Raw genomic sequence first — 23,485 nt, 5'->3', positions numbered from 1 at the left:
TATAAAGAACTAAATACATGTACTGGTTCATGTGGCCCATGAGGAAAACCATAGACTATGAAAATCTTTTGTAGAGAGGAAGCCCATTGACTACCCACAAATGCAGCCAATAATTAAAAGAACAAATTTGTGAGGTACAGAGAAATGACCCCAGATGGACACTTAAAAGACTCCCAACCCCCACAGAACTGACAGGTGACTGTCACATGGCTTCTCAGGGAGGTCGACAGATTCCCACACAGCCAGCCAGCCCAGCCACGGCCCAAGGCAGAGGCACACTGTGCATCTTCACTGTTCTTCCTCAGGCACGACACATCATCATCATCATCATCATCCCTCGTAATCAACCTCCTCCTCCAGCTACCTCGCCAGCCCCGCCTACCCCGCTAGAAATTTGCATGCCAGGCCTCACCCGCCCCCCGTGACGAACAGATATAGTGCTACCCCTAGCAGCTGCTGCCCCTCCCCTTTCCCCTGCCATCGGTAACGGAAGCGCCCGGACCCTGAGCAGTGCCGTGACCCGAAGTGCGGCGCCTGGCTCGCTTCCTCCCCGTCCTCCCCCCCCGCCCCACAACACACACGCTCCTCCCCGTCCTCCAACCAACATGTGGGGAGCGAGCCCGGGGTGGGCGGCGGATGCGGTGAGTGCGCGCGGGAGGGGGACGGGGGAAACGGCCCCTCCTTTCGCCTTGCTGCTGCCTCCGCCCGCCTCCTGGCGCTGCGGGCCGCACGCCGTTTCCCGGGCCGCCCCGCCCCGCCTCGCCCCGCCCCTGGCAGTCGGGGGGGCGACCGTGTTGCTACGTTGGGGAGGAGGAAGTGGCGGCGCAGGCCACCATCTTTGGGGGAAGCGTGGAAGGCAGGTTGGGGAGGCGGGGTGTGGGGGGCGTAGTGATAGGGGTGTTGTGGTTGGATTACAACCCCCGCCTCCCGTGTCCTTGAGCTATAAATGAGTCATCTCTGGGGGGAGTTGGTAAAACGGGGTGACTACAGCAGTGGTCCTCTGTAGTGTAAAGGGGGAAGTGTTGATATAGCTGTGGAGGATATCATCTGCTCTGTCCTGTGTGTGCTTGTGCTAATGTAATTTGCCCTCTCACTTCCCCTTTCCAGCCCTGAACTCTTACTTCAAGTCTCCTGATCAGGTACCCTGTTTGCTAAGGAAGGGCCAGAGAGTCCTTTAACACTGCTTGTGTTCTCATCAGGGACATAGATAACATTATTTATAGGCAAAACAGCCTTCAGCAGTAAAGCACAATCCACCAAATGGAGAGTATAAGAAAGCAACCCATCAGGATGCACTTTAATGCATGCTTATTCAAGCTTAAAATTGCAGCTAGGTAAATGAGACCATGCATTAACAGTAATTAAAAAACAACCACAAACATATGTAGTCATAGTACAACACACAAATGAGCATTCATTCTCTTTAGAAGGGTGTTTTTGCTGTCAAAAGTAATTGTGTTGGCTTTAAAACGTTCCTGGTCAATATGTGACCATTAAAAACAGTGGTATTAGTGGAAGTTGAGAGGACTTCTGTTAGCAATAGCATTGCTAATAAAATTCTTATTGCTGTGTCTTTGATATTTGACATCCTGTCATCCAGAAAACCCACTGAGTTCTTTTTGCTCACTGTGCGTACATTCAGAGTTTTTGGACAAAAAGCTACCTGTTTCTTATAAGTGGTGTGAATATGTTTTTAAATCCATCAGTAAATTGAATAATTTTCTTCAAGCATTTTGGATTTGTATCACTTTTGAGAACAGCTCTTTTGTTGTGTTTTTGGCTTTGGGTCGTTCTTCCATACTACCATACATACCATCCTGGAATCTACCTGTTTACCTTAGACTTTGTGGCTTACTGTAGCTTCAAAAGCTATGGGTATAACTGTCTCATTGATAAATTATTCTGGAGGTTGTGTTGCTCACAAAGGCATACAGATGTGTTGATAGGGCATAGATGAATATGCCTTCTCTGTAACTTGTTTGAAAGCCATTACTGATTTGAATGATCAGATTCAAAGCCCTGAACTAGCATTGGCATGGAGTTGTGGTGTCTGGCCATTTTGGCAGAAACATGAGGAAACTAAAGTTTACTAAAAAAGCCTGAATTGCTTTCCTCTTAGCTGTTAAAAAAAAAAAAAAATGTAGACTACGGTATGTCAGCCTGTAGGAGAGAACATGGCCAAATACTAAGGTAAGCAGAAGAATCAAGTTGAAGGTGGAAGTTTATCATCAAAAGATCTTGGTCAGTTGTGCTTTAACGCCAAGTGAATATAGGCTCTATGATTTTGTATTAGTGTGAAGAATGGAAGAGGTGTTGGTAGATGCCCTCTGTAACAGAGGACATTTTGCTTACTCTTGGAAAATATTTTTGTCATGCAGCTGATGTACCTCTGGTATAATTTTGCTGGAACTTGAGGCAGCTCTCTATGTAGTTAGCCTTGCAGGCTCTCATTTCTACTAAAGCACGTTTGCCCTCAAATTCTGTATTTTAGAGATGTTGTATAGGTCTATCACCAATTCTCCTTTTTTTTCCATTTATGTCTTTATAGCCTTCTAGAGCTTTTGATAATAAGGGATCGTTGCTTTTTTGAAATATGTTCTTTAGCTGTTGCCATGAAGAGGTTTCTAAAAAAATAAGGCAGAACAATAGCCCTGGGGTAAGTTTTCTGCTCAACTCCTGTCCCAGTAGTACTGGCCAGTTGTTACCTACTTCTAGTTTCTCATATATGCCTTCTTCAGGCCTCTCTACCTTTTTGTGGGTTGAAGTGTCCAGGAAACAACTGAAACATCTAGGAGATTAAGTGAACTTTATTTGACTTATTTGTGCCAAGTGTATTGTTCTGCTTCTTGGAAGAAAAAGTTTAGTTGAGGAAATTGCTGGGAAGAGTGCCTGTCATGATTAAGCAGTTAGATAAGATGAATTGCTAACCCTTTTTGGGAGGAGGTCATGCCTCTTTCTCTGAAAGATTACCCCGTGCCCCCTAAGCATTTTTGCTGTTTGGTGGGGTGGTGCCATGTTAGGCAATATCATAGAATCATAGAGTTGCTTGGGTTGCATATATGTAGTAGAGTCAAGTACTTTAAGAGTTTTCAAAATTTTTTTGTTGAAAAAGAAAGAACAATCCCAGACAGCTCCTAAAGGCGTTCAGGCATAGCAAGGTCTGGGAAAAGTCTTTTTCATGATACTATGTATGTCAATGTTTCAGGAAGTGCTTCAAAGAACATCTGAAGAATTCTTTCGAAAGATGGAAAGTTCAGTTGAAGAGATGGATACCTCTGATACCCAGTGGGGCTGGTTTTATTTGGCTGAGTGTGGTAAATGGCATATGTTTCAGGTAACTACATACAAAGTTATATTAGTTATGATTTCTGTATGTCAAGCTACCTATTGTTGAATTTGTCTAAATGTGCTTTTTCATTTATTTTGAAGACTGATTCAAACAGTCATTGCTCAGTTAGCAGTGAAGATATTGAAAGGAGCTTCAGAACAAATCCACATGGTTCTCTTTCTTTTACTACTGCAAAATTTAACTACGTGCTAGATTTTTCAGGTATGTATCTTCATTGAGTAAATTTAAATAACAGAGGTGTCAGATAGATGAGTTCATTTGTTGATTGAGGAAATAGTTGTCCTCATCTTACGCATGTCATGTTTGTAAAGTACAGAAAATTACTGAATTCTAATATATGTATCTAATTATTGTGTTCTTTATTTTAAAATGTGTTCTAATGACTTTTTTTTAGCTTTTTCATCAGTACATTATTTATCTTTTGAATAAGTTCTGAAACAGCTGTGTGCTTAAATAGAAGCCTCTTCCAAATCAAAGAAAATAACAGTATTTCAAATACGGATAGAAGGGAGTGGGTATAACAGTGATGTACTTGGCATAAAGTAGCATGTAACAGTACAAGGAGTTTGATGTTTATTTATGTTGAAATGTCTGTTAAAGAAAAAAAGTTTCACATCTGGAATAAAAGCAACATTAAATGCAAATGTTAAATGACATTTTTTATTGTACTGTTTGTAGATCATAAAATTTTGCATTAAGAACAATCTTAAGTCATCCTAGTAGTGTTAAAGTCAGTCTAACTTTTGCCATTGATTTAATGGGTCTGAATAGCGGCTGTTAGAACAGTGTTCTAACAATAAACATTTGGTTTGTATAGTATCTGCAAGTTTTGTCAACTCATAAATGGCAGAGATTCTGAGGCCAGTATTTCGAGTTTATCTAAAATGCATATTTGTTAATTGCTGAAATAGGAATTCCTGTCAAGCCACTTTTGGTGTGTAGTAGTGTTATTAAAAAAAAAAAAAAGATATGTAAATGCGTTATATGCATTCCCTATGAATTCTAGAAACATTCATCCTAACTCTTGTTTTATTCTCAGTGATGAAACAAACCAACCTAACTACCCTTAAACAACGTCCAATAAAGCGAGCTCCCTTTTCTATCAGTGCTTTCAGGTAAGGAAATAAAGTGAAGCCTCCTTATTTTGATTTTAGTCCTGATTTTTCTAAGTAAAATTAAAGAAAAATGTTTTATATGTATTGTTTATATTTATTTACTTTTTGCATCAGACAGTGTGAGAGTCGGACTAAAGTGGGAGAGCAAGTCAAGTGAAAAGAAATTTTAGAGGGAGAGTGACAATTTTTTTTAAAATTTCTTTTATATATACGTATATATTTTATTTTGTTTTAGAAAGTAAGGAACTTGTAGTAGGAGAGGCAAGGCATACTGAATACTGATATCATTTGGCAAGATTCTTAAATCTGTATCTCACTTTAGCTATTGGAGGCACTTGCTGTCGAATGTACCTGTTGCTGTCGAATGTACCTGTTGAATCAGAATTGCTGATTAGAGAACTGGAGAAGCAGCAGCAAAAAGTGGAGTAGTTTGGTCCATTGTAACATGACTTCATAAATTATTTAGAAGGAATATTGTAACAGTAAAAAATTATATTTTCTTGCCTACATGTTTTAATCATTTACTCTAAAATGTTTTGAAATGACCAGAAATTGCATCCTAATGACAAGATTTTTTAATGAGTCTAATTGCTTTAGATTGCAAGTTTCTTACTTTTTGATCAGTGATTGGATGTAAAGCTCTGGTGATGTAAATCTGATATTCAATAAATGGTAAATATGCAGTGATACTATTGCAGATAAAATTGACTATCTGGATTGTGGGTTATTTTTTTCCAAAACAGTACTCAGAAATAATTTTAATTCTGAATGTTGTCTCATTATTCTTTCAAAAAGAAAATTGGCGTTTATAGTAAGAAATGTTCTTAGCAAACTTTTTAAACTGACATTCAGGAGAGGGCTGTTTTTTTTTTTTTGAAGTATCAGCTGTTTTTCAGTGGATGTTCCCAGAAGTGTACATCCAATAATGAGGCAATTCTGTTTCACTTTTTGTTTATTGAATAATTGCATCCAATGCTTTATCAAAATATTCTCTTTTCACATGCTGACACCATTCTTTAGTTTCAGATTGCTTCCTTTTGTCCCTGTTTTTGGGCTTAAAAGATACTACATATGCGGTGTACATGCCTAAAATACATTTTTATTGATGTTGTGAGACCAAATTCAACCAAACTTTTCAAGTATGTATTTCTACCGTGATGATTTTAAATACTTCAAATGAGGGCTTGATTTTCAGAGGTTTGGACTAGTTTTATTTCCTGATTCGTTGGAACATTTGGGCTGTATGTGCACTCTCACATTTCTAAATCAGTGTTGCTCTCCAGATGTTGCAGACCTTTATGACCGTTTCTTTTGATTTAAATTTCTATCTTTTATTGGATAGACGGTGTAATAAAATTGTTCATTACCATGGTTTGTTTATAATAAGCTAAAGCAGAATTTGAATGCAAAGTAAGACCTTTGTGTTTGACCTTACTTGCTGACAACAGGCTTTGTTTGAATTAAAACCCTAAGTAATTGTGTAAGTTTTTTTTTTTTGCGTACTGTGTTGTTTGAAGCAAGAGATTGACTGGAGGAAGAAAATAACTCTTTTCCTTGATGTGATGTGTTTTTATCTTTTTTTGTTTGGTTGTTTGAAGCGTCATTTGTGACAATGAAGCTATCCCTGTTCCTTCACACTGGGAGAATGTAAATCCTGAGGAGCCATATCAGGTAAGAGTTGGTATACAAGTTGACAAAACCACATGATAATGAAGTAATACTTCACATTGAAAATGTACTAACCTCTTTTTTTTCCCCAGCTTATTCCTTTGCAAAAGAAAACAAATGAATATATTGAAGTTTCTGGTCTCTTTGGAAAAACAATGGATAGCCACCGAATTAAAAGAATTAAGAGAATACAAAATATAGACTTGTGGGAGTTTTTTTGCAGGTGAGATTATTTTTAAAGCCAACAGGTTTACAGTTGTTAACAGAGCAAATCTTGAAGGCGTTCAGTAGGAAAATGTTTAGCTGCTTTTATTATTATTTAATTAAAATGTGTTAGTTTTAACAATTTTTTCTTCATTTGCTCATCTGTCATTCTTCTGATTGTGTTCTGTTTTCAAGACTCTTAACTTCTACAGGTGCAGAACTGTAATACTTGTTTAAATGCATTAGATATAAATGTAGCACAGATGAAACATGCATTGAAAGATGCTGGAATTTATCATCTTAAAGTATTGTTCTAATCCAAGAAGTTGCATATAAATTGGTATTTAATATCTTGCTGTCACAGTTGTTTGTGAAGTATACATTACTTTTGAACAGTAAAACAAAATAAACATATCTTTCAAGCTAAATACTGCAAGGTTTTCAATCCTGTGAAATGTATTTATTTATAAATCCGGAATAATTGAAATATAATACCATTAATACGATGAAGAATCTTCACTGCCTGTCTCTTTCCCTGGACTTGGTTGATAGAACTGACTGAATTCTCCAAACTGTAGTCCCTGAGAATGCTTCCCCAGTTCAAGTCTGTACTACAGACTTGAAGCAGATTTATAAGCAGATTACTTAATTTGATAAACCTAAATATGTGCCTTCTCTTGCTCCAGGCATTGTGGTTTTTATGGGAAGGAAATTCAGGTACATAAGCAAGGACAAAGCTATGATATACTTCAGCTTATCCTTGTCTGGACAGTCAAGGGATCATAGCTATAAACAGCTTAGCGATTTAGATGTGGCTTCACAGTCCAGTTCTTCAGGGATCTTAGGAAAATGCAGTTGATAGAAAGTCGCTTGAAAAAAGGTTGATGAAAAATACATTTGTTCTTTAATTGTAGGTGTTATATGGCTTTCTGCCCATAAATCTGTAATACAGGTTCACCTGTAGTATAAAAGTTTAGTGTTTTTTTTCCACCAAAATTCTAGAATGATAGAACACAAGATCTAGCTCTCTAGAAAGTATGTGAACCATAAATTCAGAAAACCATGATCGTGTTGAAGAAATTCTACCTGAACACTAAGGTCATTTTATTTTTAAGGTTTTTGCTATTTTACCAGGATAATTACTCTTAATAATCTACTAACGTTGCTATCCCTCCAACCATACTATTTAAGCAGATGAAGAGAACAAAAACCACAAAATAGGAGAACAGCGCTTTTTATTTTCAAAATGTATGTTCAGGAAATGACTGTATTGAAACTAATGTCACGTGAACGAAGTTGATAAAATTTTTTAAATACCTTTTTTCCTAAATGTAGATTACTTCTGAAAATAGTCTACAACATACAGATGTGCAATATCTAAATATGTACTTAAAGAATTCTGATCTCTTTTAAAAGCTGTAATCATCTAGACACTTGCAAAAGTGGAATTTATGAAGTGTTTTAGGTCTGTTCTCCCTGCAGTGTTTTCAGCGTAGAAACTTGATTTATTTGTGTGAATGTTTGTAATACTATATTGTGTGTTCTCTTTAGGAAAAAAGCTCAACTGAAGAAGAAAAGAGGTGTCCCAACTATTAACGAGCAGATGTTATTTCATGGCACCAGTAATGAATTTGTAGAAGCAATATGTATTCATAATTTTGACTGGAGAATAAATGGGATACATGCTGCTGTATATGGAAAAGGTAAGTATTTTTGTCACACACAGCAGTTTGGCAATCTGAACAGTTAGTTCAACATTGTTACATGTTCCCTATAGAATGTTCTTTGTACTCTTTGTATTTCTGGGAGCTGTTTAATGTAGCTTTGCTTTTACATCAAGTATAATTAAGAAAGTTAGGATACAATAAAGAACGTAATCGGTGCAAGTGGCTGGTAGGGCTGGGGTGGGGGACAGATGAACAGCAAAGCAACGTTGGTTACAAGGTCAGTGTCCCTATTAAAAATGTTCACACTAAATATTTGTTCATGTTACTATAGTTTTAACAATTTGGGGAAAAAAGTGATTGCTGCTGAACGTAAATGGACAGACATCTTTCATTATTCTGATACCCATATCCATGCATTACCTGAATCAGTTAAGTTGTCACAATAAGAATGTCATCAGATAATTATTATTATTTATTTATTTTTTTTTTAATTTGCAAGGGACCTATTTTGCAAGAGATGCATCGTATTCCAGTCGTTTCTGCAAAGAGGACATGAATCATGGAAATACCTTTCAAATTCATGGTGTGAATCTGCAGCCTCATCCACATAGACCAGATAAAGTCATGTTTCTTGCTCGCGTATTGACTGGTGACTATATTAATGGTGATTCAAAATACATGAGACCTCCTTCAAAAGATGGAAGTTTTGTGAACTTGTATGACAGCTGTGTGGATAATACCTGGAACCCAAAGATCTTTGTTATCTTTGATGCCAACCAAATCTACCCTGAGTACTTAATAGAATTTTGTTAAGTTCGAAAGGAGCTGAACTGAATATTTGTTTGTCTTCTTGATACTTTTGTTCCTTTTTCAAAGATGAGAATATAAAAACATGAAGTGTAAAAGGAGGGAGGTGAAAGAAAAGCTAGCATATGTTTATGGAGGAGGGAAGCTATTGAAAGTTTGAGAGATTGTCCAGCTGTTAAGATCTGTGAAACAAACTTTACTAATGCCTTTTTCAGATGTAGCAACTACTACAAATCTGAAAGTGCTTAGTGAGCCTTAGATACATTGTGCATTGGTAAGTTTTCAAAGACAAGATTTATGTATAAAAATATATTACAAGTATTTATTCATGTGGTAGAAATATGTTTCCTATACAGTATGTATATGATGAAACTAACCTTTTATAAAGATTGTCTGTAGAACTTAAAGCTAAACTCAGGTGACTTTTCCTATGTGTATGTATGTCTGTGTTCTGTAGTACACATTGCTTTGCATTTGGAGGTCTCTTGGTTTGAATTCTAAACCTGCAAAAGAAATCCATCTGGAGACAACAGATAAAGGACCTACAGTTCACCAAAGCTGCTATGTTTGACTTGAAGGTAAGCTTCAACTATATACTTGCTGGATTATAGAATTGCACTACAATTTCAACTTTTAGTTTTAGGTTGGATATTAGGAAAAATTTCTTCACTGTAAGGGTTTTGAAGCGTTGGAACAGTCTGCCCAGGGAAGTAGCTGAGTCATCAACCCTGGAGGTATTTAGAAGATGTGTAGATGTGGTGCTAAGAGACATGGTTTAGTGGTAGGCTTTGCAGTGGTAGGTTAATCGTTGGACTTGATCTCAGAGGTCTCTTCCAGCCTAAATGATTCTATGATCTCTGATCACAGTTGAAATCTCTAGGTCCTACTGTTCCAAGCATGATTCACATTTGATTCACTAATATGGTAGCTATGCCAGGGGCACACTCTTTCCCACATTGTGTGAAATAGCAAATCGTGGGGAGCTTCTGCATTACTGATTCCTTTTTATTCTTAACCAGTAGTCTACAGAACACACATTTCATGAAACTAACAAATACACATACTGTTACTTTGATTTGCTCTTTTATTTCATCAGAGGTCTGAACTGACCTTTCTAGGTAAGGAAACTGAATGGGTTTTTAATGTCTCATGGACACAAAATATTATCAACTATACTGATCTTAGTATCTTTCCTAATAGTTTGTATTCTGTTCTCTTGCTTACTACTTAAAGAAATTGAATTGTAGAATCTTAATCTCACTACATCACTGCACAATTGTAGTTTTCAGCTCTTCTTTTAATGTACTGTTCTCTTCCTGGTGATCTTTTTGCTGATGAATCTTGATACTGCACATATCTGAAAAGCAGCCATCTTCTTGCTGGCAAGAAGAGAGATTATTAGTGCAAGCAAAGTCCAGAATGGTAATGGTCACCAATACAAAAAATAGTTGGACTTAATAAAAAGAACAGAGGAAAAGGAAAGGAGAATAATTTTTGGATTAAGGAACATTAAAGAAATGAAAAGGGGTTTGGTCAGACTATGGGGAACAAAAGCTGCTGTTTTCAATTACTATTGTGTGTTCTTTTATGTGCCTTAAACTGAGGTAAAATTTTCTTATTAAATTATTTTTGTGGCAGAATGTTTTCATGTGGGCATAACATTTCAATTTGAGCTGATCTTATTTCTATATCATATTGGGCTTCCTCTTCCAGTTTTGCTTTTTAGAATGGATGTGTACTCAGTTATGCTGAATTGCCTCATTTCATCCAAGGCAGTTTAGGAGTTGATCTTCATTCCAGTTCATTTACAGAGGCAGTTTGTGCAAACTTTTAAGTTAAAATCTGCAAAACGAAAAGAATTTAGCTTTTTTGTATAGAAGCTGTCCCAGCACCAAGTGCCTTGTACACTCACATCTAACCTAGATGTTAGATGCGTAATATACTAACTATACTTAATGACTTAAATTCCAGAGTACATTGGATGCTAGTTTAGCTGGTGGTTTGAGGACAGGGCTGATCCATCTTAAACCGTCATCAGCAAACAAGATCCTAGCGGGAAGGCTAAAGTGACCTTATGCAGTCTGCATAGGTAGAGATTATTACTTTCAGGAAGAAGATTTGTCAGTAATTAGTGTGCTTTTAATTGGCTACCTATACAGACTACATCTGATAAACATGTGTTAGTCTTAAAATTCCTTTGACTGGTATGTCGATCAGTGCTGTAATTGTAATGGTTGTTAGGTACTGTCCAAAATAGCATACTCACCAAAATCAGGTCTATTCCAGTTTCCAGTTTTACTCTGCTGGGCAGCTCAACTCAACCACAACTGTTCTCTGACTCCCCCTCCCCATCTTCAAAGGAAAAGGGGGAGGAAATAAGATGGAAAGGGCTCAAGGGTGGAGATAAGGACAGGGACGTCACTCAGCAATTACTGTCATGAGCAAAACAGACTCAGCATAGGGATATTAATATAATTTATCACTAGCAGACTAGTACAGTGAGAAACTAAAAGCAGACTGAAAACACCTGCTGTCTCATCCACCCTCTTATAAATTCTTCCCCAAGTGGCGTAGGGAACAGGGAATGGTGGTTGTGGTCAGTCTGTAAAACTTTGTCTCTGCCACTCTTTCATGGTCACTCTCTGCCCCTGCTCCAACGTCAGGTCCCTCCCATGGGATGTTGTCCTTTGCAAACTGATCCTACCTTGGTTTCCCACAGACAGCAGCTCTTCAAGAACTGCCCCTATATGGGTCTGTACCACAAGGTCCCTCTGTCAGGAGCATACTGCTCCTGTATGGGTCCCCCACGGATGGCAGCTCTCCCCAGACCCCCTGCTCCTGCGTGGTCTCTTCTCCACAAGCTACAGGTCCATCCCGTAGTCTGCTCCAGTGAGGACTCTATAGGCTGCAGCCTCCTGCAGGCCCAATCCACCTGCTCCACCATGGGCTCCTCCATGGGCTGCAGCATGGAGGTCTGCTCTGCCATAGTACACTATGGGCTGCAGGGGGACAGCCTGCTCCACCATGGTCCTCTCTACAGGCCTTAGGGGAACTTTTGCTCTAGCACCTGGAGCACCTCTTTCACCTCCTTCTTCACTCACTTTGGTGTCTGCAGGGCTGTGTTTCTCACTCCTCTCTCCCAGCTGCTACTGTGCGACAGTTTTTTTCCGTTTCTTAAATATGCTCTCACAGATGCACAACCAACATCGCTTATTGGCTTGGCTCCGGCCAGTGAGTCCCTTTTGGAGCTGTCTGAATCTGGCTTTTATCAAGCATGGGGCAGCTTCTGGACTCTTCTCACAGAGGCCACCCCTGCAGCCCCCTTGCTACCAAGCCCTTGCCACATAAACCCAATACATCCACTATACTCCTCTACTGTTAGAAGACACCAAAAAATTGTGGGAACTGAGGGAGACTTTGTAAAGTGTTTTATGTTTCCTCCATGCTTCTCTTGCTTTTTTTGCAGTGTCACAACCCTGGAGAGTTAGTGATGGAATTTAGAGAGAGGCATGATCTCTGAGCAGCCAAAATAATATTTTTGTTGCTTGATTGCATTTCTTTTGTCTTTGTTTAACAAAGACAGAATCCGCTGACATTGCTCATGAATTCACTGATTTGATTTCTGTCATTTATAGGGTAGAAAATTTTGTCAGCAAGCTACATTAGAGGTCAATGCTTTTTGTGAAAAACATAATTCATAGCAAATAGCGTGGTCACACGGGATGGTATCCTTGTGGGTTTTTTGCTTTTTCTAGGCTTAGTTCTGGAGAATGATACTCAAACCTTTCCAAATAAAATGAATATAGGGCAAGAGAATGAAATTCATGACCAGTGCAAGGTGATGACAAGAAAGAAAACCACTGACTCTAAATTAAGCAGCAGTGCTAAGGGATGTTGAGTGTGGCTGCCTCTCCCAGCCACTCCAGCCAAGGACTCCCTCCTCCCTGGCTGCTGGAGCTCATCCCAGGGACCTGGGGTCTCTGTCCAGATTTAGGGCTGTAACTGATGATTTTTCCTTTGTAGGTTCAGCTAGTAGTGAAGCCAAGCATGTATGCCACAGGCCCACACAGAGTACTGCCAGAAAGTACTGCCTTCATTAGCACCTACACATAGGACTTGCCTAAAACAAAAGCTGGTAGGGATGCTAGAAGGGTGCTAATGCAGCCGTTATATATTTAGGTTTGCAAGCACACACACATTAATAGATCCCTTGAGTACTGGCGCAATCCTTCTGTCTGTCTGGCAGCCCTGCTTGGATCCTGGGCCCTGTTACCTGTCCCCTGGATCTCCTACTTGCCAACTGGTCCAGCTTGATGCTTACTGAAAACGCACAGCACTCACACACTCATCCCACAGGTGCCACTCATTCATGTCCCTCCTGAATGTGCCCTTGCCCACTTGATACTCTGGCCTGGACCCGAGGCACCCCTACTCACCAGCTCATCTAGCTTGAAGTTTGCTAGTGTATACATACACATGACCTATGTATACCAGATTGTATGAAGATACAGATCCTTGGCCTACCCTCAGCAGCTGGTGCCAAGCACGTGGGCTGTGACATGTGACCCTGCACCAGGCACCAGTGCTGAGCCCCTCATTCACCCCAGTCCTCCCAAGCTGCCAGTTTTGGGGGCACACACTGTTGTTGCTCCAGTGGCTGAAAGTTAAAGACCCTCACTCACTCCAATAGCTGATGCTAAGACTGCCACTCGCTCTAGTAGCTGGCATCACAGGCTGGGTGTGCCTAGATCCTCAGTCTGACTCCAGTAGCCGGCACCTAGTCCACTCCACTCCAGCAGCTGGCAGTCTGGGTTCAAAGTCTGTAGGACCCTTCCTAGATCCAGAGAGCTATGGTCCCTCCAACTACTGAGGCTAGGACACTCAGTCACTCCGGTAGCTGGCACCAGAGGCCAGATATGCCCACTCCCCCAATCCAGTAGTTGGAGACACACACATACAGGTCTTGCCAGTAGCTGGCACTTAGCCCTTGTAGCATGCATACACATGGGATAGAAGGTGAGATTGCGCACAGGGATAGTTAAGGAAAGGTTTAATAAGAAGATATAATGAGATTGGATTGTCTGCAGCAATCAAGCTCAGGGCTCAGCCAGACAAACATACTGACCATCTCTGTTTTACACATGACCAGCCACTTTTGTACCTTTTTCTATCTAAACCCGCTCTGTTCCTTCATCTTACTGGCGCCAAAGTCCATGCTGATCTTCCTGGAAGCAGCACCTGTAGTTTCTTAATCAATTTACGTGACCAGTGAAATTTCTTTCTTGTCATTGTCTCCATGTTTGTTTTGTTAGGTCTGTGTCTCTGTATGCTTTGTTTCCAGTTTCCTCATTTTCCTTTAGTTTTCCAACTGACAGGATCCCTGTTCAGATAACCTGACTGGGATAAGCAGTCTCACACTCTCATGTGCCAGTTAGTGCAACTGACCAGGTTTGTCTTCATCGCGGCCTCCCTTACCATGTCAGTCAGGTTTGGTCCCTGTATGTTTTTGTTTATGGCTTCCTCCCTTTCTTACTATCCCTTGTTACATTGGAAAAGTCTTTGATGAGATATCCTTAAAGATGCAAACACTGCTTCCATGTATTCTTACAGATTATTGTTTAAAGAACCCACTTGAATGTGCAGGTGTAGGAGAGCATTTGCTGTGCAGTGAAATAAGAAAGAATTTGCAGTGTAATGAAGAGTGTGTGTACAGTATAGGAAAAGGACTATCTGATGCAACATTCAAACAAAATATGTCTGCCGATGCAGACATTAATCAATTCCATAGAATACTATAAAATGAGTTTCTCTTCCTGGTGTGCTTTGAGTTGTTATGAGTTTGATATTGTTGTCATATTAAGTACAGTAAACCAGCTGGTCCTGGCATTTTGCAGACTTGTTATCACATTTAAAGTTTTCTTTCACACCTACTACATTTAGAGTCTTTTGTGGAAGAGATTGTAACTGGCTTGACAAAGAACTCCACTCCTAGAAACAGCTGCCTAAAGTTATGCCCTTTTCAGCTATTGACTTTGTTAACTGGAAATATCATTAAATTCTGGTTTTGTACTTTAGCTGCATTGGGATGCTTTTGAAGTCTTTTTGTTTCAGTATTTTCTTTTTAGAAGAGTGTAATTTGTAGATAGAAAGGGGTGAAAGAACAATCAGAGGAGGGCCACGAAGTCGATCAGAGGGCTGAAGCACCTTTCCTATGAAGAAAGGCTGAGAGAGCTGGGGATGTTCAGCCTGGAGAAGAGGAGGCTCCGGGGAGACCTCATTGAGGCTTTTCAATACTTGAAGGGGTCTTAAAAAAAAAAAGATAAAGACTCTTTACTCAGGTAGATAATGGTAGGACAAGAGGGAATAAACAAAAAGTGGATAGATTTAGATCTAGATAGATTTAGATCATTAGGAGAAAATTCTTCACTGTAAGAGTAGTGGCGCACTGGAACAGCTTGCCAAGAGAAGTTGTAGATGCCCCATCCCTGGAGGTGTTCAAGACCAGGTTGGATGAGGCCTTGGTCAACCTGATCTAGTGACTGACATTCCTGCCTATGGCAGGGGGGTTGGAGTTAGATGATCTTTAAGGTCCCTTCCAACCCAAGCCATTCTATGATCGATAAGAAAACAGAAATCTGACAACATTTCAGCATTTAGGAAAACTGCTTAGTCCATGGGCTGAAAGGGTGCCAGTCAGAAGGCAGAGAGTGGAAATTACATTGTTTCTTGTTAGAAACCAAGAAGGTTTAGACCAATTTCCTGTTTCAGTCTGCTAGCCACTGAGTAACAAAATTTTACTTAAAGGGAATGAAATCATATTGACATTAAAAGGAACAACCCTAAATGTTTCTTTTCTTTTCTCAGGTTGTCCTCAGATTTGTTTTTCTTCCTTTTGACTAATAAAGAAATCTAATATGTAAACAAATTATAGGTGGTGATTACCTTACCCATGTCCTGGTTTCATGAACAATATAAGGCAACAGAAGGTCTTAGCCTGCTCGCATCTCTGTTCCGCATGCTCTGTTTGCATTCATTTAGTCATAAAGTGAACTAGATGAAACACCTGGATATTTGTTTAAAACTAATTTGGCATGGGAAAGATGGTTCAGCTTAGTTATAGTGCCATTCAGTTCTCTTTTCTGGTCTATCACTAATGCATAAATAAGGTAATGCTCAAATACAGACATCTACTTTTGACAAAACGGAGGAGAGGAGAACGGGAGCAGAAGGTCAAGAAAAAATGTGGCAGAAACAAGAGATATGTGGCTTTGGAAGTAGATCCAGTATATGGTGCACTGCGTGTGAAACAATATCAGCTTTAATGAAAAACTGTCCCCTCAAACTTTGTCAGAAGGCCGTCAGGCTAAAGCAGGAAGACTTGAAGGGCTACAGCTGTACTCATCTGATGACAGTGACTGTTGTTGTAGTCACAGTAGTTTTTTTGTTTGTTTTTTAATTTAAAGATTTAGTCCTTAGAAGAAGGGTTACGTAATTACAGTTTTAGGTAATTATATATGTTTTAATATATAGAATCCCTCCATCCAGAGGGACTGCAACAAGCCGGAGAAATGGGCTGACAGGAACCTCTTGAAACTCAACAAGGAGAAGTGCAAATTCCTGTGCCTGGAGAAAAATAACCCCAGGCACCTGTACATGCTGGGGGCTGCCTGGCTGGACATCAGGATGGCTGAAAAGGACCTGTGGATCCTGCTGAACACCAAATTGAACATGAGCCAGCAATGTGCCTTTGGAGCAGCAAATAAGGCTAATGGTATCCTGGGCTGCACTAGGCAAAGTATCATCAGCAGTTCAAGAGAGGTGATCCTTCCCCTCTGTTCAGCACTGATGAGGCCATACCTGGAGCACTGTGTCAAGTTCTGGGCTCCACAGTACAAGAGAGGCATGGACAAACTGGTAAGAGTCCAAAGAGGGGACACAAAGATGATTATAGAACTGGAGCATCTCTCCTATGAGAAAAGACTAAGAGAGTTGGGACTGTTTAGCGTAGAGAAGAAAAGGCTTGGGAGGATCTTATCAATGTCTATAAATAGTTGGAAAGAGGCTGCAAAGAGAGCAGAGCCAGGCTCTGTTTAGTGGTGTCCAGTGCCAGGATAAGAGGCAGTGGGCGCAAACTGAAAGATAGGAGGTTCTGTCTGGACATCAGGAAACACTTTTTTAATGTGTGGAAGACTGAGCAACGGAAGAGGTTGCCCAGAGAGGTTGTGGAGTCACCCTCCTTGGAGATCTTCAGAAACCATCTGGACTTGGTTCGGGGCAACCAACTCTCAGTGGCCCTGCTTTAGCAGTGGGTTTGGACTAGATAACCTCCAGAGGTTCCTTCCAACCTCAAACATTCTGTGAAAAAGCCAGCTTTGACTACATTAGTAGCCTTGTATAGGGCTTAAGGTATAGGAGTTGGCGCAGTAGTTATAAAATGCATTTGTGCTTCAAGCTAATTATTCACCTTTCTATGCCTCACTTTCCCCATTTCATCCCTTCTTTTATGTTCATAACATATATGGAGTGCAGCTTGCAGCTGAGCTTGGCTAGCACCTCCAAATGCCCAATATAGTAAACTGAGGCAGGTTACACACCCAGTGGTGACCAAGCAGCTAGTACATGTAAGTGTTTTTTCAGTCAGTATCTAGCTTTTAGAAGGTGAGGGTTGTCCTAGAAAGTAATTCTGCCTGAGAAAGGTTGGTGAAAATTAGGCTTTCAAGGGATGATTGTGCTATAAACCAGTGGGATTACTTTTTAAAGATTTTTTTTTCGTGAAATGGCTGGCTGACCCAAATACTTGCATCATACGTGTTGTGTTAACAAAACTGCTGAGAATACTGTATCTCTGTCAAAAAACATCAAGTAACTGTTGGATGTGTATGCGAGTGACTTAAATAGCAGCTCCAGACTGATTCTTTTTGTGTTTTTGATTTTTTTTTAGTATAAGGAATATGACCCAAAGCTATGGGATAAGACAGGGACAAGAAAAGAAAAACCTGCAAAAAAATATAAATGTAAGAAAAATGGTTATGTAAGTGAAATGGTGCATTTGTCTGTATGTATACAGGAGCTGGGAGATGGAAGCAAGAATAGGAGAGAATGTAAAAATATTACTGCTTTACATCTGTCAGTTACAAATCTTAAACTCAGTTTTCATGCTGATCATCTTCTTGAATGTTCAGCAACCTTAGGTATTCCCAGTGGGACAGAGTATGGGATGGAGAGTCTGTTAAATTTTCATCTCTCTTGTCACTTTGTGATAAGGGTGGACTTACAGAACTGGTATGTGAATGATACAGAGCCAGAAATGAAAGACATCCCATTTGCTATAGTATCTCTTCTAAGGACTGTTGTGAGAAGTGTGGGGAGGGGATAGCAAAGTATTGCTGTCACTGGTCAACTATACCGAGCTGCTATAAGCATGACTGGCTTCTCACAGGGCCAGCATGCCTCCTAGAATATCCCCAAACCAGTGATATTGCATACATCTTGCCTTTGTATCTCTTGCTATGACAAGTGTGTGAAATCAGTATTACTATACTTAACTGAACACTCCAGTGCGACAGGAGAAAAAAATGTTCTTTATTATAGTAATATATGAGAAGAAAATGTTACTCTAAATCTTTCTGTTCTATGAAGCATGGACAGCTGTTGTGTTCATATACTAGTTATTGCAATAGATCTCAATTTTTCTTGGTATTTAGCTAGTATGGTGGAACGACTGATCTCACAATATGATCTTTTCCTGTCTCTTTGCATAAAACAGGTTTATATCAAACATTCTACATAAGAGTTAGTTCCTACAAGTTTTCCTCTGATGCATAAAGTCCTTCACTGAACAGTATTCAACACTGTTTATGAAATGTGCATTATGGAAGACAATATTCATTTAAATTTAACCTTGTTAAAAGCTTTGGGTGGAAGAGATGTGACTAAAATAGAGCTTTTAGCTATTAGTGCACTTCAGCTGTTCCCGGGATGGAATCTATAGAACACTTCTTCAAAGATTGCCAGGTTGTGGATAAAAATACACAATTTACCTCCTCTGTATAACTGCAGGGGTATTTGGTTAGTTAGTGCATAATTAACGGTGGATATCAGCCAGGATATTTTTTCTTTGGGAAAGTAGGTCAAGATCCTTAATGGCAGTATGTTTTTAAGTCTGGTTGTTTATGGTTCAGCAAACTGGAGTCTTGAGTATAATTAAAGCAGTATCATGGCACAGACTTGGAGAGAATTTCGTCTTCTGTACAGGTGGCTCCAGCTATTGCCAGCTACTGGAGCAAGTAGGGGTCCTAGTATCAGTAGCTGGAGGGGCTGTAGCTGCCTGGATCTGAAAGGGATCCTACAAACTCTGAGCCCAGGGCACCAACTGCTGGGGAAACCAGTGTGAACAAACCAAGTGCCAGCTACTGGAGTCAGACTTGGGGTGTAGTCGTCCCTGGCCTGTGGTGCCAGCTACTGGAGCGAGTGTGGTCTTCTACTCCCAGCCATGGGGTTGGAGTGGTATATTTTCCCAAACCAGCTTCTGAGGAGGACCAGAGTGGGTGGGACGGGTGAGGGCTCTGCACCATCAGCTGGAGCAGCGCCATGGCTTGTAGTCTGTGTGCCCGTTGCCAGCTGCTCAAGGGACTGGGTGGCTGTATCATCCCGAGACCTGTTGTGTATGTCTGTTCAATAGCAAACTTTAAGCTGGACTAGCTGGCAAGTAGCAGGAGCCTCAGATCCAGGCAGGGGCTCCATGCTGGTGCGCCCAAGGGGCCTGTGAATGTGGTATGCCTGAGGGACGAGTGAGTGAGTGCATGTGAACTTCAAGCTGGACTAGCTGGTGAATAGGTGGGTAAGGGGCCCAGTATCCTGGCAGGGGTGCTAGGTGGACCTCTGTGGGCTGCACTGGTACTCGAGGACCTGAGTGGGGGGTGCTAGACAAACAGAGAGGCCATGCCTGGTACTCAGAGGATCTGTGAATATGCTGTGTGCATGTCTTCAACAGTGAACTTGTATCTCTACCAGCTGGAGAGGAGAAAGGCTATCTATGTCTGTTTTATGTCAGTCCTGTGTGTAACTGCTGTTGAAGGCAGCCCTTCACTGGGGCAACCTGTGTGACCAGTCATGTCAGTGTCCTCTCTCTCTGTTTCTCTCTCTCTCTCTCTGTCTGTGTGTTTCTGGGATACTTGCTCAGTTTTGCTACTGGCTAAACCAGCAAAAGGGAAAGTGGCAGCTGCAACCCCCAGCCTGGGCTGGGGGATGTCCCCAGGCATTGGTCTGGGCCGCAGCAGCCGAACAGGAGCAGTCTTGGGCCAGAGCAGATGGTAGAGGCAGCCACATGCTTATTGCTCTCTACCTCACTTAACAGAAAAAAATCCACATGAAGAGCTGATTTGAAGGTCCCCCTTGGAATGCTGTGGGTTTTTGGTATTTCAGAAGTGGGCTTGCTTTGTCCTGAGGGAAAGGGACTGTTAGACAGACTTGAGAATGCACAAAGACTGTACTTCCAGTGTTAAAGCAGAAGAAATACGTCACTGTAGATTAGATAGCTAATATGGTTTGCTTTGAAAGCCACATAAGGTAGAATATACTGAACTACAATGGGTGATGAATAATGAGAGGAGAATATTGGATACTGTCTCCTCAGGGACACGGAAATAACTAATGTAGATCTTTCGTCTTTTTTTGGACTGCTGATTTTCATGCTTTTCAATGTGTTAATTCACGCTTTATTACTGAGTTGATATTGCCTTACTGGAAGAAGTGCCAGTTTATGCAACAGCTTTGATTACAAACAATAAAATGTGCCAATGCTGAGCTACCTATGATTTAAGAAAAACATTTCTAATGCAAGTTATATGGAAAGAAATATTTGTAAGTTCTTTTATTTTTATACATTTATGCTCAAGAATGGTCCATCCCAGAGCCCAAAAATTCAAGCAAAAGTGGCAGCATGCCTGCAGGGATGAATGAAGAGCTGACTAAACTCCAACATAAAAAGGAAACATACATGAGGTAGAAGTGTGGTCAGGTGACCAGGGAGGAATAAAGAGACGCTGTCTTGACTATGTACGGGTAGGTTTAGGAAAGCCAAAACCAACCAGGTATTGAATGGGTAGGTTTAGGAAAGCCAAAACCAACCAGGTATTGAATCTGGCAAGACGTGCAACAAAATAGGCATCTACAAGTAACAATAACAAAGATTAGGGAAACTGTGAACCCTTTTGCTGAATGGGCCAGGGGACCTGGTGACAAAGGGCACAGAAAAGGCTTAAGAACAAAGCATTGAGTAATTGGTAAGATCTGCCATCAGGATTCCCAAGCCCCTGAGGCAAGTGACAAAGTCTGGTGCAGTGAAGACTTACTCTCAGTATAGTAGGATAGGGTTAGGAAACGTTTAAACAAACTGGATATAAACAAGATTTTGGAACCTGATGGGATACATCCATGAGAGGTGAGGGAGCTAGCTAATGTCATAGCTAGGTGACTCACAATCAGGAGCAATATTGCCAGCAGGTTGAGGAAGGTCATTCTTCCCCTCCACCTCAGTGCTGGTGAGATCACATTTGGAGTGCTGTGTTGAGTTCTAGGGTTCACAGTAAAAGAGAGACTTATAGAGTGAATCCAGCAACCAGTCACTAAAATGATTAAGGGACTGAAACATCTGACATATAACAAAAGTCTGAGAGAGCTAGGACTATTTAGCCTCAAGAACAGAAAGCTGGGGGGATTGTGGGGGTAATGTTATCAATGTGCATAAATACATGGTTGCGAGGTAATAAATACAAAGCAAGACTCCTCAGTACTGCCCAGTGAAAGGACAGGAGGCAACAGACGCATATTGAAATACAGGAAATTCCATCTAAACATAAGGAAAAGCTTTTTTACTGTGAGAATAGTCAAACAATAGAACAGGTTGCTCAGAGAGGTTATAAAGTCTCCATCCTTGGAGATTTTCAAAACCCAGTTGCACAAGGCCTTGAGCAATCTGCTCTGGCTGACCTTGCTTTGAGCAGTAGGTTGAAACAGATGATAGACAGATCCATTCTATGATTAAAGCTCAATTTTTGAAAAAGTTTTACTTTATTTATTTATATTGGAGGTTTATTTATTTATATAGCACAATCGAATTTATACTAGTGCAGATCACAATAGCATAAAGTCAAGCATGTATTTGCTTTATTTTGGCAAGTGAGATGACTCAAGAGCAGGTCAAGCTAGAAGACCTGTAGTTTCCTACCTGTCAGTTACTATGATTTGTTTTATAGTCAATCTGTAAATTTCTTGCACTGTGTTTATGATTCCAATTTCGGCAACTAATTTGAATATTACTATCAAGTTCTCCCAGGGTGGTGCAATTAAGGGCTATATCAGTGTGGAAAGATCAAATAGGCCTGTTAACGACAGCATAAATGTAGAAGAAAACTACTCCTTGCAACTGAACAGTATGATGGCTCTCCAGACTGAAATAAAAACCCATCACCACAAATAAACTGTGAAGTGCAGTTTGTTTTATTTCAAGGGTGGGGGTTTTATTTTTATATTGCTCTTGACATTTCCTGACTTAAAGCTGCAAGCAGTCTTCTGCCTAGCACCTGCTGCAGTTTGTAGTTCTGGCATTTGCATAACCCAGTGATTGAGACTGTCATCCAGTTTCTAACTCATTTTACTTTAAGCATAGACTCAGAAGGATCCCGGATCTGGATAATGTGTTTTGCACCCTGGGACTTTTCAAAAGATCTTAGTATTGTTTTGGTCCTTGAAGAAAATCAAATGAGTGTGTACCTAGACTTCAGTGAGGACAATTTTGGACTTGTAAAAATGGTGGAATTCTTTAAAGCATTCTGCTTACTACTGTAATTTTAAGCCTATGCTAAGAAGCCTATACCGGGATCCACCCAAGGGTGCTGAGGTTGTTGGCAGATGTGATTGTAGGGCCACTATTTGCTGGGAAGACGACACATCCCAGAACAAACAGTCCAGGAGATTACTGCAGAACATTGCGGATAACTTCTTGACACAGGTGGTAGGTGAGCCAACAAGGAGAGGGGCGCTGCTGGACCTGGTACTAACAAGCAGAGATGGTCTAGTTGGAAACATGAAGGTTAATATAGTATTTTGTGTGATCTCTGATTTGTTATTAGCAATAGTAGTACCGTTGCTACTTGGCCACTGTGAAACAGTCATTCCTTCTGATGGTTTCCTCGTTGGGGTGCTGGAATAAAGTTTAATGGTTTTTAGTTAGACTTTCCAGTGCAAGTGGAATTTTGTCCAATATCCTGCCATACTTATTTTCTCAGATTACTGTACCAAGAAATCAGAGAGTTAGAGGTACTGAATTACTGAGAGAATATTATTGTTGCTTCTTGCGCCCTGCGCTTCTTAATTCTCCACATGAGCAGAACTTCCAGGCTCCCAGCATGATAACAAACACTTTTTAAATCAGTTAAGAATAAAGCATTCAAAGCCATGATGTAAGAGGAAAAGGTGCATTTTCACTAAAAACCTAACTACTTACAGTAGCTTTATTTCTCAAGGAGCTTAACAGCACTGGGTAGTTTCATTTAACTTCACTCTGCCTTTTCAGTATGGATCCCTAAGAACTGTTAATATTTAGGGAACAAAAATCAGAGAAGGTAGTTCTGGAAAGGAAATAGGAGGTTATGTGATTATTATTGCCTGCACAT

At 40.4% G+C, this 23,485-nt stretch overlaps 1 protein-coding gene across 3 annotated transcripts; it reads left to right on the top strand.

The window, feature by feature from the left end:
* Positions 1-445: 445 nt before the first annotated feature.
* On the top strand, positions 446-20,619 carry PARP11 (poly(ADP-ribose) polymerase family member 11). 3 transcript variants are annotated; one of them, XM_040574328.1, is made up of 10 exons: positions 446-641; positions 2,549-2,656; positions 3,206-3,334; positions 3,430-3,550; positions 4,389-4,464; positions 6,063-6,135; positions 6,225-6,355; positions 7,888-8,039; positions 8,503-9,388; positions 16,341-20,619. In XM_040574328.1, exons 2-9 carry the CDS (start codon positions 2,594-2,596, stop codon positions 8,814-8,816), a joined length of 1,059 nt encoding a protein of 352 aa, XP_040430262.1. In that variant the 5' UTR covers positions 446-641; positions 2,549-2,593; the 3' UTR covers positions 8,817-9,388; positions 16,341-20,619. The 3 variants fall into 3 exon arrangements, with proteins under 3 accessions (XP_040430262.1, XP_040430281.1, XP_040430272.1); XM_040574338.1 differs by lacking the exon at positions 446-641 and adding an exon at positions 903-1,334; XM_040574347.1 differs by lacking the exon at positions 2,549-2,656.
* The last annotated feature ends 2,866 nt before the right edge of the window (positions 20,620-23,485 follow it).

This window comes from Cygnus olor, chromosome 1 (genome assembly GCF_009769625.2).
Source record: "Cygnus olor isolate bCygOlo1 chromosome 1, bCygOlo1.pri.v2, whole genome shotgun sequence".
Classification (NCBI taxonomy): domain Eukaryota; kingdom Metazoa; phylum Chordata; class Aves; order Anseriformes; family Anatidae; genus Cygnus; species Cygnus olor.
The sequence above is the reverse complement of the archived record's forward strand: the minus strand, read 5'-3'. Positions and strand labels throughout refer to the sequence as shown.

Excerpts from the sequence above, each read along its gene's own strand:
- PARP11 (XM_040574328.1), top strand. The coding sequence starts at position 2,594 with ATGTTCTTTAGCTGTTGCCATGAAGAGGTTTCTAAAAAAATAAGGCAG. Across the intron at positions 4,465-6,062 it reads TTTTCTATCAGTGCTTTCAG|CGTCATTTGTGACAATGAAG; the intron begins GTAAGGAAATAA and ends GGTTGTTTGAAG. Across the intron at positions 8,040-8,502 it reads TGCTGCTGTATATGGAAAAG|GGACCTATTTTGCAAGAGAT; the intron begins GTAAGTATTTTT and ends TTAATTTGCAAG.